Source organism: Pelophylax lessonae (assembly GCF_965119305.1).
Source record: "Pelophylax lessonae genome assembly, chromosome: 2".
Taxonomy (NCBI): Eukaryota; Metazoa; Chordata; class Amphibia; order Anura; family Ranidae; genus Pelophylax; species Pelophylax lessonae.
In genome coordinates, this window is record NC_138769.1 from 669216084 (window position 1) to 669231456 (window position 15373).

General features: G+C 42.8%; 1 protein-coding gene across 1 annotated transcript in view; it reads right to left on the reverse strand.

The window, feature by feature from the left end:
- Positions 1 to 15373, reverse strand: part of DYNC2H1 (dynein cytoplasmic 2 heavy chain 1) — an 807725-nt gene that overhangs the window by 201075 nt on the left and 591277 nt on the right. The window contains exon 83 of the mRNA XM_082246437.1: positions 1306 to 1422. Coding sequence (XP_082102563.1) covers positions 1306 to 1422 — 117 coding nt within the window. The remainder of the gene's footprint in view (positions 1 to 1305; positions 1423 to 15373) is intronic.

Here is a 15373-nt window from a genome sequence, read left to right on the forward strand (position 1 = left end):
CCTATTTACACCCTGACCATGACACCATGAAATAACATATCAACTGGTTACAAACAAATCTCATCAAGAAGTAGAAAATTTGTCAACATCTATGCTCTGCATAGAAACCAATCAGCTTCCAGTCTTTTTTTGTCAAAGCTTAATTGAACAAGCTGAAGTTAGAAGCTGATTGGCTATCATACACAGCTGCATCAGATTTTGCACTCTTCAGTTTTAGTAAATCGACCTCTATGTCTGTGAAAGTTCCCATTTACCTAGGTCATTGTATAGCTAGAAGTAGTCAGTCACATTTAGAGAGACATGTTCCCTAACGTTGAAACATTAAAGAGCAAGGCCAGTTCAATATGACTAACGTCTACCAACTACATGTGGTGGAACGAAGGAAATAAGGCTAGAAGAAAGGAAGATGATGTTGATGAAAACAAGAATGGAGAAAAGTAGGAAAGAAAAGGAGGGGACTAAGAAACGGATGTATGAAGACATATGAGGTGTATAAACAGACATGCATTAGATTGGACATTGTAGCTATGAAGATTTTGTGATGGTAATAGAGGAAGTAATCAGTAGTGGAGTTTAGCCAGGTCATGTAATTTCAATTGTAGAGTAGAGCCAGGTCATGTAATGTCAACAGTGAAGTAGAGCCAGGTCATGTAAAGCCAACAGTGAAGTAGAGCCAGGTCATGTAATGCCAACAGTGAAGTAGAGCCAGGTCATGTAATGCCAACAGTGAAGTAGAGCCAGGTCATATAATTTCAAAAGTGGAGTACAACCTGGTCATGTAATGTCAATAGTGGAGTAGAGCCAGGTCATATAATGTCAATAGTGGAGTAGAGCCTGGTCATGTAATATCAGTAGTGGAGTAGAGTCAGGTCATGTAATATCAGTAGTGGAGTAGAGTCAGGTCATGTAATGTCAATAGTGCAGTAGAGTCTAATCATGTTAGCTCAATAGTGGAGTAGAGTCACATCATGTACTCTCAACAGTGGAGCAGAATTTAGTTGTGTAATATCAACAGTAGAGTAGAGCCAGATCATGCAATGTCAAGAGTGGAGTAGAGCCAGGTCATATAATCTCAAAAGTGGAGTACAGCATGGTCATGTAATCTCAATAGTGGAGTAGAGGCAGGTCATGTAATTAAAAAAGTGGGGTAAAGCTTAGTCGTGTAATTTCAATAGTGGAGCAAAGCCTGATCATGCTATATTAATGTATTACCTAGGTTGCTTGCTTCTTCTAGGTTTGCAGGAAAAAATTAAAACTTTACAATGTTTCACAACATATATTGCATATTTATGATTATGACTGCACCTGGTTAAGCTTCTTCCACAGGTTGAGTACAGGAGACAGTTCATTAGACCACAATTCACGATCAAACTTGGAGCCCGCAGTTACTAAACGGCTTAGAATCCTCAGTTGTGATATCACCTGGGCAGAGCAGAGACATAAAAACAAGATTTAATTTCAAACAATGCTCTATTAAAAAAAAAAATACAGCTGCCAGCGCATTCACATTTTAATTACAAACTCCGGACAAAACTTTTTGATAGTGTGAGACGTTTTACCCCTCACTTTAATGTTAGAAGAAGTGGGATAAAGCCCCCAGTGGAGACACAAAAACACATTTTTAGTAGAAAGTGGGCAAGCATAGAAATTCTGACAGTGCCTAAATGCTGTCTGAACCTTCCTGGCTTGGTGACTTGCACAGTGCCCATGTCTTGTTTGGGTGTCACCAGAAGGAAAAACAAAAATTTCCCAGTGGTATATACAGTATCTCACAAAAGTAAGTACACCCCTCACATTTTTGTAAATATTTTATTATATCTTTTCATGTGACAACACTGAAGAAATTACACTTTGCTACAATGTAAAGTAGTGAGTGTACAGCTTGTATAACAGGGTGAATTTGCTGTCCCCTCAAAATAACTCAACACACAGCCATTAATGTCTAAACCGCTGGCAACAAAAGGGAGTACACCCCTAAGTGAAAATGTCCAAATTGGGCCCAGTTAGCCATTTTCCCTCCTCAGTGTCATGTGACTCATTAGTGGTACAAGGTCTCAGGTGTGAACGAGGAGAGCAGGTGTGTTAAATTTGGTGTTATTGCTCTCACTCTCTCATACTGGTCACTGGATGTTCAACATGGCACCTCATGGCAAAGAACTCTCTGAGTATCTGAAAAAAAGTATTGTTGCTCTACATAAAGATGGCCTAGGCTATAAGACGATTGCCAAGACCCTGAAACTGAGTTGCAGCACAGTGGCCAAGACCATATAGCAGTTTAACAGGACAGATTCCACTCAGAACAGGACGGGTACCTTTTAACCTACCACCATGTTTTTGGAATGTGGGAGGAAACTGGAGTACCTAGAGGAAACCCACACAAGCACAGGAAGAACATGCAGACCTTATTCAGATAGTGTCCTTGTTGTTGTGGAATTTTTATTAGGACCAGTGTAGATATTTTTCAGGATTTTATTTAGCTTGTCATTATGGCTCCTGTTGTCAGTTTGCTTGCAATACGCCCATTAGAGTGTGTATGGGCGAACCAGTACTGAGGAAAGACTACTGGCAGTGAAAACCTTCCTTTAGATGTGTAGACGCGTTCGCTCTACATGGACATCTCTGCCAGCGAAACACTCCGTGCGCTATGCGCGGGTCTGTTTGCCGGTAGAGATCTATGTTTATTGAGCTGCAGGGTTAAAGGATTAAGCAGCAAGGATATGACCACCAGCAGGGGCCCCTGTATAATGTGCAGATTTGTTCACTCAGCGGGGATATGTTTGCTCTGTGAAATCAATATCGTTTTGATATCTATCTGCTTTTATGAAGGGATACACGCTCATGTCTTTCTACTGTGCCTGATCACCATAGTGGAAACAGCATGGCGCTTTCCCTGCAGTTAGTCTCATGTCTGGGAACAGTAGTATAATCCTATTTAGGCATTGTTCTCTGAGCCTTGCTGAGTGGGATTCACGCTAGTAGTAGTGGCAGGAGTGCATGCACGAGTTTGATCAGAGCAGCGTTCACGGTTCTTCACGTGGTTTCATTGTGTAGTGTTAGGCGCGAATTCCGCTACACGTGAGTTTCTTTGTTAACTGCGGTGCGTGGATTTCCACGCACCAGCGTCGGGAAGCCGTGCATGCTGTTCTGCTTGTTCACGATCATGTACTTCCCCCTTTCTATTGTATGTTTGAATGTATACAGGTGTTTCATTGGCAGATTCTATGCGAGTAACTTATGTCATGTGACTGTACATTTGGAACTGATTGGCTGATGTATAACCATCACTTCCTGCTGTTATCCCTGTATTATCCAATAAATGAACTGAGCTCAATGCTTTAGGCAGGACATTCTATCGAGCATCCAATGTGATAACAGCCTGTGTGTCTGTATTACTGGGTACTGCTCCATTACCTTATGCAAAAGAGCTGAGAACTGTGCTTTTTAGCACAACAGGATTAATTGCACTTGGTGTATATTAATATCCAAAAGTGCACCTATTAGCGCAACTGAGTTATTTGCGCATCAAGCGTACATTAAGATCCAATACAATGTTGGCATTTGAACCGAGAACCCTAGTACTGCAAGGCAGGAGTGCTAACTCCTAAGCAACTATGCTGCATTTATCTTAGTGTGCTTTGTAATTTTTTTTGCAAATCTGTGCAGTAATCCAGTGTGAAACCTTGCCTCTGTGTTGATCTCTCTCCATGTGCAGGATCACTGGTCTTGTGTCCACTTCTAAACAGGGTAATTTCTGGGTTTACAAAGACTAGGGAAGGGCGAAGTGTTTGGCCCCAGCATGAGTTCACGCTGAACATTGGCTGTTTGCCCATTTGATGAACGCCCCAAATTATCGGGGCATTCAACCGTTTGTTCAGCCCGCCAAATTACCACAATGCACTGTGCTGCCAGGAAAGCCCTGATTAGATGAATCAATGAAAGCTTTGCCCAATCACAGCACTGTCAGAGCCATGATTGGAGAAAATAATGATGACTCTGTACAATCATGGCTCATTGCGCTTAGTCCCACCCCACACTATAAAAGTATTCTTTCAATAACGGCCATTTTTAGTGTGATATGAGCGAGTTAGTATGCTATTCTGATTCTATTGTCAGTGTAGAATATCAGTTTAGTCTGAATCTAGTGATAGTTCAGTCAGTGCGAGTGTAGTGCAAAGATTCATTTTTACTTTAGTGTCACTTTAGTGTGAATCTAATGATCGTTCAGTCAGCGTGAGTGAAGTAAACATTTTTACTTTAGTGTGAATCTAATGATAGTTCAGTGAGTGACCATTCATTTTTACTTTAGTGTCAGTTTGTTTTGTGAGGACAGGTTTACTGCATTAAAGTTCAGTGCGTTAGTGCACATTTAACAAAGTATGTTTCTGTGTGTTAGGTGCCGTTTAACGTAAAATGGACACTTTTGATTTTTTTCTTTTAGTTCGTGTACCATAGACTTCAATAGGGTTCGTTATTCGGTTCCGAACTTTAGCGATGTTCGAAAGTTCAGGTCCGAACCGAACAATAGGTAGTTCGGCCCATCTCTAACAAAGACATTTAGTATACACAAATTGGAGGTACATCCTTTGTGGCTATTCAGGAATGTATTTTTTTTGTCAGTAAAAGAAAATCATTATTGATATCACAATACACTACAGAGTGTGAACAACAGAAAAATGTATACCAGAGCGCTTTCATAACATAATGAAACAGCTTGAATGTACACAAGGTGTGCATGGACTCGATTTCCAGCTGGGCAAAAAAAGGTGATAAAATATTACTTGTGTCTCCAGGTCATGCAAAACCAACTCCAGAGGCTGGACAGAGTAAATAACTCTGAGTGCTCTATCTGGACAGAAGATGGTTCAGGACTAGTTCTACTGGGGCTATCCAACCCCATGCTCCAAAGTTTCTCAAATTTCCTAAAGCACCCTCTGTGCTGCCAGATGTATTTTTCAAGTCTAAGGGTGTTACCCATCTGAGACACTCATTCTCTGACCATAGGAGGGTCAGTGGAAAGCCAGCGTCTCAAGATCAGCCTGCGAGCCTGAAACAGGGCTTTTGCTATGGCTTGCTTAGTGGTTTCCTCAACTTGGAGGTCACTCAGAATGCCCAATAGACACTGCTAGGGATCCTCATTCAATGACACCTGAAAAACCCCATTAATGATCTCTATAACACCCTGTCAAACCATGTGTATGAGGTCCCCGTGATCTCGACATCTAGTGCAGGTAGGGCTATCTCTGAGACCCATGTTGAAAAGTTTTGCTGGAGTGTAATGTACCCTCAGAACAAATACAATTGAGAGAAGTGCTGAGCCAAGCTAGACTGCCAATAGGGCCTCCCCCCATTGCTTATCCTCAAAGGCACCAACATCCCTCTACCACCTGGCACAGCTTGTATCTGGGTGGTCTCTTAGGAAATAGTTAAGTAGCATTTGGTAACACTGAGAGATGAAGCCCTTATGTTGTTCAATTTCTGCATATAGTTGTAGATAGGGGTGGGTGATAGTGGCCACAGGTCCGGCCCCTGCTGCGCCCGCACAGCATGATGCAGCTGAAAATAGAAGAACTGCAATGAGCAGGGCAGGCGAAACATGGCCTGTGGCTCCAAAAAGGAGCACAGAACTCCATTGAAGAACAATTGTCTCATGTAGATCACACCGTACTGTTCTCACATCGCTCCATATTTTAATTGAGCTAGTTCCGGATAATGTGCATTCCCCCATATCGGGCTGAATCTGGTGAAACCTGTGACTTCTTGTAGCTGCCTAGTCTTATTCCAGATCTTTTGCATAACAATGTATTTTGGATATAGTTTGTTTGACTTACTAAATGCCAGTGCCTCCAAACCATGGATAATATCTCTTCCTTTCGTTGTAATTAGTACCAATGTGGCTGGGGGGTTCGGACTGCGTGAATCTTCCTCCCCTATGTGCCGAGCAGCCTGAGCTATATGTTGGAGCTGGGAAGCTAAATAGTACAGCCAAGGGTTGGGTAGCGTTAGGCCACCCGCCTCTTTGGATTTTTGAAATTGTTCCAGTTTCACCCTAGGGTGGCTGGTCCGCCATAATAGAGATCTGAAGATTGTATTAACAATGTGGAACACTTTAGGGGGAATAACTACTGGGGAATTATGGAGTACAAAGAGCAGCTGGGGCATAAGGATCATTTTGATAATATTCACATGCTCTGCCAGGGACACTTTAAGCTTAGACCATAATTTATCCTGGTCTCAGAAGCGGGCCAGTATCGGTATTATATTAAGTTTTATATAATCCAATGGGCGAGGAGTCACCTGAATCCCCAGGTACTTAAATGAATTGGAAATAGGTCTATTGGCGGGTAATGGTGTTAGGACACCTGTTGAAGCGTGGCATCAACGATGAATTTACTCCAGTTAATCACCAAGCCTGAGTATGTGCCAAATTAAGTAATCACTGCCATCCCCTCTTCAAGAGAAGAGGTAGTGTCCCCCAACATCAGCATAGTATCATCTGCATATATAGTATTAATTTTTCATGGAGAAGCCCACACCGGAATCCATCTATTAGTGGATTGGCCTGAATAAGGGCCGCTATTGGCTCTATGGCAAGGGCACAGGAATGTATTTGAAAGAAAGTTTTCATGTATCGTGTATAATTAAACCCAAAAACAAAAGTATAATATATTCGTTTATCGGCCTTAGATATAGTGGCTGCATTGGTTTTCCTTTTTCAGCCGTTTTTCCTTTGTGTGCTGATCCTGGTAATAGCATACTTCAGGTCTTAAAATGACAAGACCCACTCAATGTATTTCATGAAAAAAAAAGTAGTGTAGCGTTGCACAGTAAAGAGAAAAAAATATACCAATAAACATAAGTCAATAAATAAATGACGCATAAGTTGCGACCCACATACACATTTACTCAGTGTACTTCACCTATGGAGCAGTATTGTCATCCTAATAATAGAGATGTCAGCAGAACCCCATTGGACAACAGAACCCTATTGATTTTGCTGAAGAATATTATCATCAACTATTTGATATTCATATTCCCATCAATTGTTTTGTAAAATGTAGGTCTAAGTGAATGTTTCCCGATTTATCACACAGCCCTCTAAAGCTAGGTTCACAACTACAAGTGCGACCGAGCATGGGCGTGTAGGCTGCCCTACACACAAGAAATGCAGAAAAGAAGTCCTTGATCTTTTTCCAAAAACATGTCACACCAAACTGCAAGGTGAAGTGGTACCACTGTTGACTCATGATAGCTGTGTGGGTCTGTAATTGGGTCGGTTTATTACAGATCAGGCTAGAGTGCTCTGTGGGGCAGGTCTCTGCTGCCTCCCTCTGGTTCTAAAAGCTTGAAGAAGGTTCTGGAAGTTAGTGGGCGGAGGGTAGGAGGTTTTGATCTGCATACTTGAGGGGGCCTGGGTAATCCCTAGGCAGAAAGCCATGGCAGGATGGCTGAGTCACCCATTAAATATTGTGGAGCCTGGCCAGCAGGGAAGTCAGTTGGAAAATGGAGTGCTGAGCTTGCTGTCGTGTGGCCTGGGAGGGGACCCCAGGTCTGAGGGCTCTGCCTCCAGACAGGAGCTGAGTAAAGGAAAGACAAGAAGCCTAAGAGAGGGATCTCTAATACCTTTGGGTCTTGTGCAGAAGACATCCTGGCTGGCATGGGAGGAACTGGACAGTTGGAGGCCTGAACAGAAGTCTTGCCCAGTAGAGTACCTCAGCATGCATACCCAGCGGCATACAGGGGCAGAGACTACCAGACATAGCATACTTTCCAGGGACAGTGTTGTGTTAAATCCCAATCCCTTGTCCTGGGGCATTCTTCAGAACAGCCAGGTGGGCTGGTAGAATCTACAAGTGTCAGAAAAGCGTGAGGTTCTACTGAAGGGACACTAGACTCCCGCATACAGTTTGGGACTTTGTGCTATTTCACTTAAGGGGACTGAGAGCTCCTGGTTCGTAAATAACTTTGCCACTTTGCCATAGAGACTGTAATTATTCCAGGAGGGGGTACAGTCCAGGATCTTTGTTTTTGTGTGCATAGAAAAGGATGTTTGTCCTCCTCTATTGTTCTTCAAGTCATGTTGGGCATCCCATAATCCCTATACCCTATCCAAGTTGTTTCCCCCAATAAAACAACAAAAACAAGCTAATGGACTGATTTCTTGTGTCTGGATGCAAGTTGGAAATGTGTGTTGCTTGGCTGTGCAGGTATAGAGGGAATCAAGATCCAGCGGCTCATGCGAGGGTAGCGCTATACACGCATGCTCAACATGCAGTATTGGGAAAGTGGCCTAATTCTGCGTTAGCCAGGTTAGCTAGAATTTTGACTGCTTTCTTGCCTTGTTTGAAAAATTCATCATAGGGGTATTATCTTGATGGCTTCTCCCCTCTCACTGGCTTTTTTTGGCATGAACCATATGTGTTCTATTATCTACATCTGATGAAAGCTTAAAGTTAGTATACATGAATTTGCGGGATTTAGATTGCATTAACATATTCCATATGACTTTTTATTTTGGCAACATTTGCATATTAGATAATATTCAATCTAAAGAAAAAAAGCCTTGGACATATCCCAAAAAAACGTAATGTGCGGACATGGTGTAGACTGAAATTCCAGCTACCAGAACGTCAAGGCTGCGGTGAAGTTTTCATCAAGCAAATCAGTAATTCTTTGGTAATCTGATCTCCACTTGTGGAATCGGATATGATTTCACATACTTATATATTGTAACCGGTTGTGGTATACAAAGCTTTCCCTCCTAGAACGTAATCTCTGCTAGTCATGGTGGTAATAAACGCACAGCCTTAAATAGGGATTAATGTGTGGCAGGCATGTATTAACCCTTTGTTGGATATTTAAGTGTATGCAATTGTTTTTTTATTATTATTGTATTTATTTTTGGATTGAGTAGGGAAGGGTCAGACTCTTTAAAAAGTTTTTAATGCTGTCTGTGTCACCTCTATTTGTCTTGGTGACCAAACCAGAAAGTGAGGTGAAATCCAACATTTTCGCGTTTGCTCCATAACAAGAGGTAAAGGATACATTTGCCAAGTAGGTACCTGTTGTGGTAACAACTGTAAATTAGGGGAATTCCCCACACTTTTGAGACCGGGAGTAAAGGAAAATCAACCCAACAAGACAAAGAGGGCAAAAAAAAAACTTAACAGAGGTTTTGACTCTTTCCTCCTCTATCCAAAACTAAAAGGAAAGTCTTACATACACTTTGATGAAATAAAGTATAATTCTAGCCTCTGTTAGAGCTTCTGTACTGCTTTTATTGAGGATTATCCTTTTCTCCTGTTCCAGGGACACAATTGTCAATAGGATGTAAAACGAGGAGAAATCTCCAGTACAGACACCAGCAGCAATTTAGAAAAGTGTCATAATTGCTATTTATGTGCTTGTTACAGAATTGCACTCACTTCCTGTACCTTGTCACCTGGGCAGGAGATGAGGGGAAATCTTCCCAAAGGAAAACCAGAAAGCAGTAAAAATGTTGGTGTAAATGGAACTGTTCCATTAATAGGAGAGCTGCACGATTCTGGATAAAATGAGAATCACTATTTTTTTGCTCAGAATAAAGATCATGATTCTCAGAGTAACATCATCTTTTACATTATAGAAAAAAATTGGGCTAACTTTAGTGTTTCACACAGTGTGAGATAAAAGATTGCATCGATCGCCGTTTTGTTCTCCAGGGTCTCTGCTAAAAAATATATATATATATATATAATGCTTAGGGGTTCTAAGTAATTTTCTAGCAAAAAATACTGATTTTAACTTGTAAGCAACAAGTGTCAGAAAAAATCTTGGTCTTTAAGACCCCGTTCACACTGGGGCGATCCGACTTGCCGGGGCGACCTCACAGGTCGCGGTGCGCAGCTCGCACCGCGACCTCGGAGCGGCCGGCATGGACTTCATAACATTGAAGTCAATGCAGGTCGCTCCAGGTCGCCCCAAAGAAGCTCCGAACTCTTTTTCTAAGTCGGAGCGACTTGTGTCACTCCTAATAGAACGGGTCCCGTACTATTCAATGGCGGGCGACCGACCGTGACTTGTCAGGCGACCAAGTCGCCTGACAAGTCGCGCTAGTGTGAATGGAGTCTAAGAATAAAATAATACATTGTAAAGTATTGTGTTTATAGTTATCTAGCAGCCTTAACAATGTTGCCCAGAAGCTGTTTAGCAGGGAATGACGCGCCTAACCGGAACTGACGAGCGGGGCCGTGGCAGGTGCATTGACTCCTGGGAGCGATGACGTTCATCTCCCAGGAGTCATCGCAAGCAGGAAGTGACAGCGCGGGCCGCGGCCGCAGAGGGAGGAAGTAGAAGGAAGGTAAGTATACTTTCTTCAAAAACAAGGTAAGTAAACCAAAAAAAATTTAAATCGGGACTATCCATTTATTTTTCAGGTTAATGTCAGCAAGCGGATGGCCCAAAGTCATTTTTGAGGCCGGAACTCCGCATTAAGGGTTCAGTAGAGGAGGGTGAGAGTGTATTTATGTGTATTTATGTGTCAAGATTAGGCGCCATCTTGCACTTACTGATCATACAGCCTGAATTTGCCTTTCCCTTGCTTATGGTCCCTCTCTGTGAATAGCTTTTATTTTCTGATGCTGTTCTGAGAACACTCTGCTATCTGTTAGGAATGATTACCAATACGGACAGTAGAAAACAGCAGTTATTGGTAGGTGCCATACATCTCCACGTGTAGCTGCTGGAGCTGAAAGTCTTAACAGGTTTTAAGCCAGCCATAGATGGTTCTAATCTTGGCCTGTTCAGCAGAAACTGGCCAAGATTTGAACCATGTATGGGCAAGCTCAACATACCCAAGTTGACTGATTGCTCACAACCAGCCTGCCGGATTTTACATGTTATTATTGCCAGCGGCTGTTATAGCCACTAGCAATAATCACTGTGTTCTCCCTGCGAGGATGGCTTCCCCCACCCCCCTGCCAGGAGAACACAATGGCTCCTTGGGAGGGATTCCCCTGTGAATGCGGTCTGTAATGATGGGGCAAAATAAAGAAATGGTGCTTGCAGGAAAGAAACTAGCTCAGTCTATGGCCAGCCTTAATAACAATGGCCTATTCACACCATATGCATCGGGCTGCTTTGGGGAGTGTTGCATAATGTAATTTCATTGCATAGACAAGGCAATTTGCCTTTTGTCCTATAGTTTCAAGTTTACAGAAATGCATTGTGTTGGTGGGTGCTAAAAAAAAAAAGTAGGACAGAATGCATTTTAATGAACCACAGCATGTTGTGACATACTACACCACACCATGTACTGTGGTGCATAAAGTAAAATCTTTTGTGTCATTTTAACCACTTCCATACCGAGTCATGTAAAATGACGTCGGCAAAGTGGTTGTCTAGATCCGGGCCGCCGTCATATGACGTCGGCCCGTTCTAGCTGCTACTGCGCGCCCCCGGCGGCGCGCAGCGGCGCGATCAGGGATGAGGCTCGTCCCTCGGACATAGCCCATCCCTGATCAAGGTAAACAGCCAATAGAAATTGGCTGTTTACCACGTGATCGGCTGTGTCAATCACAGCCGATCACATGAGCGGCTCCAGCACGAGCCGCTCGTTCTCTCTGCAATGCGCGCCCCCGGGGGCGCGCAGAGCAGCGATCGGGGACGAGGCTCGTCCCTCGGACAGAGTCGATCCCCGATCTAGGTAAAGAGCCAATGAAATTGGCTCTTTACCACGTGACCGGCTGTGTCCAATCACAGCCGGTCACAAATGTCAACAGAGAACAGGTAACTAGCTGTCACCGTGTTCTCCTCCTCACACACTGATCCTGTGTGAGGAAGAGATTGTGGTAACAGCTAGTTACCAACTACAGTGCACCCTAAACACACTGATTGCCCCCCCCCCCAATAAAGAGCACCTGTCACTAGCCCATCAAAGTACCCGAGTACCTGTCACCAGCCCATCAGGTACTCAGATGACAGGTACTTGGGTACTCTGATGGGCTGGTGACAGGTACTCGGGTACTCTGATGACAGGTACTCGGGTACTCTGATGACAGGTACTCTGATGACAGGTACTCGGGTACTCTGATGACGGGTACTCGGGTACTCTGATGACGGGTACTCGGGTACTCTGATGACGGGTACTCGGGTACTCTGATGACAGGTACTCGAGTACTCTGATGACGGGTACTCGGGTACTCAGATGACGGGTACTCCGGTACTCTGACAGGTACTCGGGTACTCTGATGACAGGTACTCGGGTACTCTGATGACAGGTACTCGGGTACTCTGATGACGGGTACTCGGGTACTCTGATGACAGGTACTCGGGTACTTTGAGTACCTGTCAACGGAGTACCCGTCATCAGAGTACCTGAGTACCTGTCACCTACCCATCAGAGTACCCGAGTACCTTCCACCTGCTCATCAGAGTACCTGACGCCTGAAGTACCCGAGTACTTGCCGCCTGCTCATCAGTACCCATCACTACTTATCAGTACTCATCAGTACCTATCACGTATCAGTACTGATCATCAGTACCCATCAGTACAGTATCACCTATCAGTATCAGTACTACTCATCAGTACCTATCACCTGCCTGTCACCTGCCCATCAGAGTATCCGAGTACCTGTCACCTGCCTATCGGAGTACTCGAGTACCTGCCACCTGCTCATCAGTACCAGAGTACCTGTCACCTGCCCAACAAAGTACCCGAGTACCTGTCACCCTTCATACAGCCACCATGTCCAAGTCCAAAAAGGTTTATATACGTCCTCCGTTTAAACCTAAATACCGGTGTTATGGCAGCAGATAGCTGCCATAACCCTGGTATTTTTTTAAACGGTGGACGGTTGGCTTTCCGATAAGGGTGGTCCCAGCGGCGGATTCGCTGTGGGATCACCCTTCCGGGATGGCGGAAGAGGCGCCCCCCCCCCCCCTCCCGACGCGTTCCGGTCCTTTTCCCCGCTTACCGGACCCGAATCCTCACAGACAGGATGTCGAGTGAGGGCAAGCTTGCCCTCACTTGACTCTATGGTCTTGGAGGACCGGAGCTACGGAAAATGTTGTTGCCTAGCAACCGGTTTAAAGGTCCTTTTTTTTTTTTTTTTCATTTTATATTATAATTATTATTATTTTTTTTTTTTTTCTATCTTTTAGTGTACTTGTGAGATCTGAGGACTTTTTGACCCCAGATCTCACAAAAAAGAGGTCCTGTCGTGCCTATTTCTATTACGAGGAATATTTACATTTCTTTTAATAGAAATAAAAATGATCAATTTTTTTTTTTTTTTTAAACGGTGTAAAAATAAAAAATAATAAATAAAATAAATAGTAAAAAAAAAAAAAAAAATTAAAGCGCCCTGTCCCCGTTAGCTCGCGCGCAGAAGCGAATGCATACAGAAACCCCGCCCACATATGTAAACGGTGTTCAAACCACACATGTGAGGTATCGCCGCGATCGTTAGAGCAAGGGGAATAATTTGAGCCCTAGACCTCCTCTGTAACTCAAAGATGGCAACCTGTAGAAATTTTTAAATTGTCGCCTATGGGGATTTTTAAGTACCAAAGTTTGTCACCATTCCGTGAGCGTGCGCAATTTTGAAACATGGCATGTTGGGTATCTATTTACTCGGCGTAACATTATCTTTCACATTATGGAAAAAAATTGGGCTAACTTTACTGGTTTCTTATTTTTTAATTAAAAAAAAGTGAATTTTTTCCAAAAAAATTGCGTTTGGAAGACCGCTACGCAAATACGGTGTGATAAAAAATATCGCAATAATCTCCATTTTATTCTCTAGGGTCTCTGCTAAAAAAAAATATATAATGTTTGGGGGTTCTAAGCAGTTTTCTAGCAAAACAACTGATTTTAGCTTGTAAACACCAAATGTCAAAAATAGGCCTAGGCAAGTGGCTAGGATGCATGATGATGCTCCTTGGATGATAGGCCCCTCTATATGGCTAGGCTGTGAAAAAGTCTCACACATGTGGTATTGCCATACTCAGGAGGAGTGGCAGAATGTATTTTGGGGTTTCATTTTTGCTGTGTACATGCTATGTGTTAGGAATATCCTATAAATTGACAACTTTTTGTAAAAAAAAAAAGTTTTCATTTTTTTCCCACATTTTCCAAAAACCTGTGGAAAAAAATGATATGTTCAAACGACCCATAATGCCTCCTAGAATATACGTTGGAGTGTTTGCTTTCCAAAATGGGGTCATTTTGTGGACTTTTCCATTGTATTGGTGCTCTAGGGCCTTGAAAAGTGTGATAGGTAGTAAGAAAGTTTTATGTGTATTTATGCTCCTAGAACGCCTGAATGTGCTTCTTGGACGTGGAGTCTCTTTTTGTGGCTAGGCTGTGTAAAAGTCTCACACATGTGGTATCGCCATACTCGGAAGGAGTAGCAGAATGTATTTTTGGGTGTAATTTTTGCTGTGTACATGCTATGTGTTAGAAATAGCTTATAAATTGACAACTTTGTGGGAAAAAAAAGAAAAAAAAATTTTTTTCTTCATTTTCCCAAGAATTGTGGGAAAAAATTACAACTTCAAAAAACTCACCATGCCTCTTACTAAATACCTTGGACTGTCTACTTTACAAAAAGGGGTCATTTGGTCGGTATTTGTACTGTCCTGACATTTCAGGGCCTCAAGAAAGGAGATAGGCAGTCAGTACATCTGGTGTGATCAATTTTCAGTAATTGGTACCATAGCTTCTAGACTCAATAACTTTCACACAGACTAAATAATATACACTAATTTGGGTTAATTTTACCAGAGACATGTAGCAGTATACATTTTGGCCCAAATGTATGAAGAAAAATTTATTTTTTGCAAAATTTCATAATTGAAACTAAAAAAAAAGTGTTTTTTTTTCAAAATTTTTGCTCTTTTTTTGCATATATCACGAAAAAAAAAAACCCCAGTTGTGATCAAATACCACCAAAAGAAAGCTCTATTTGTGTGAAAAAAAATGATAAAAATTTTGTTTGGTTACAGTGTAGCATGACTGAGCAATTGTCATTCAAAGTGTGAGAGTGCTGAAAGCTGAAAATTGGTCTGGGCAGGAAGGGTGTCAAACTGCTCTGTATGGAAGTGGTTAAAAAAGTTGTAAAACAATCAAAAAAAGGTAAACAATGCAATGCCTTGTAACAATGCATTGCACTGCCCCCTCACAGCTCACACCAGCATGTGTGTATTAAACAGAGCAAGGCTGGGACAAGGGGTGGGCAGGAGGAGAAGTTGCCCTGGGCGCAATGTTTTATTGCAGGGATGGTGCCTTTACCCTAACCCTAAGGGAAGGGGGGCGCAGTTTGGTCCTGGGCACTGGATGACCTTGTCCCAGCACTGATACAGAGCATAGGTGTAAATGAGTCCTTAGGGATGAACA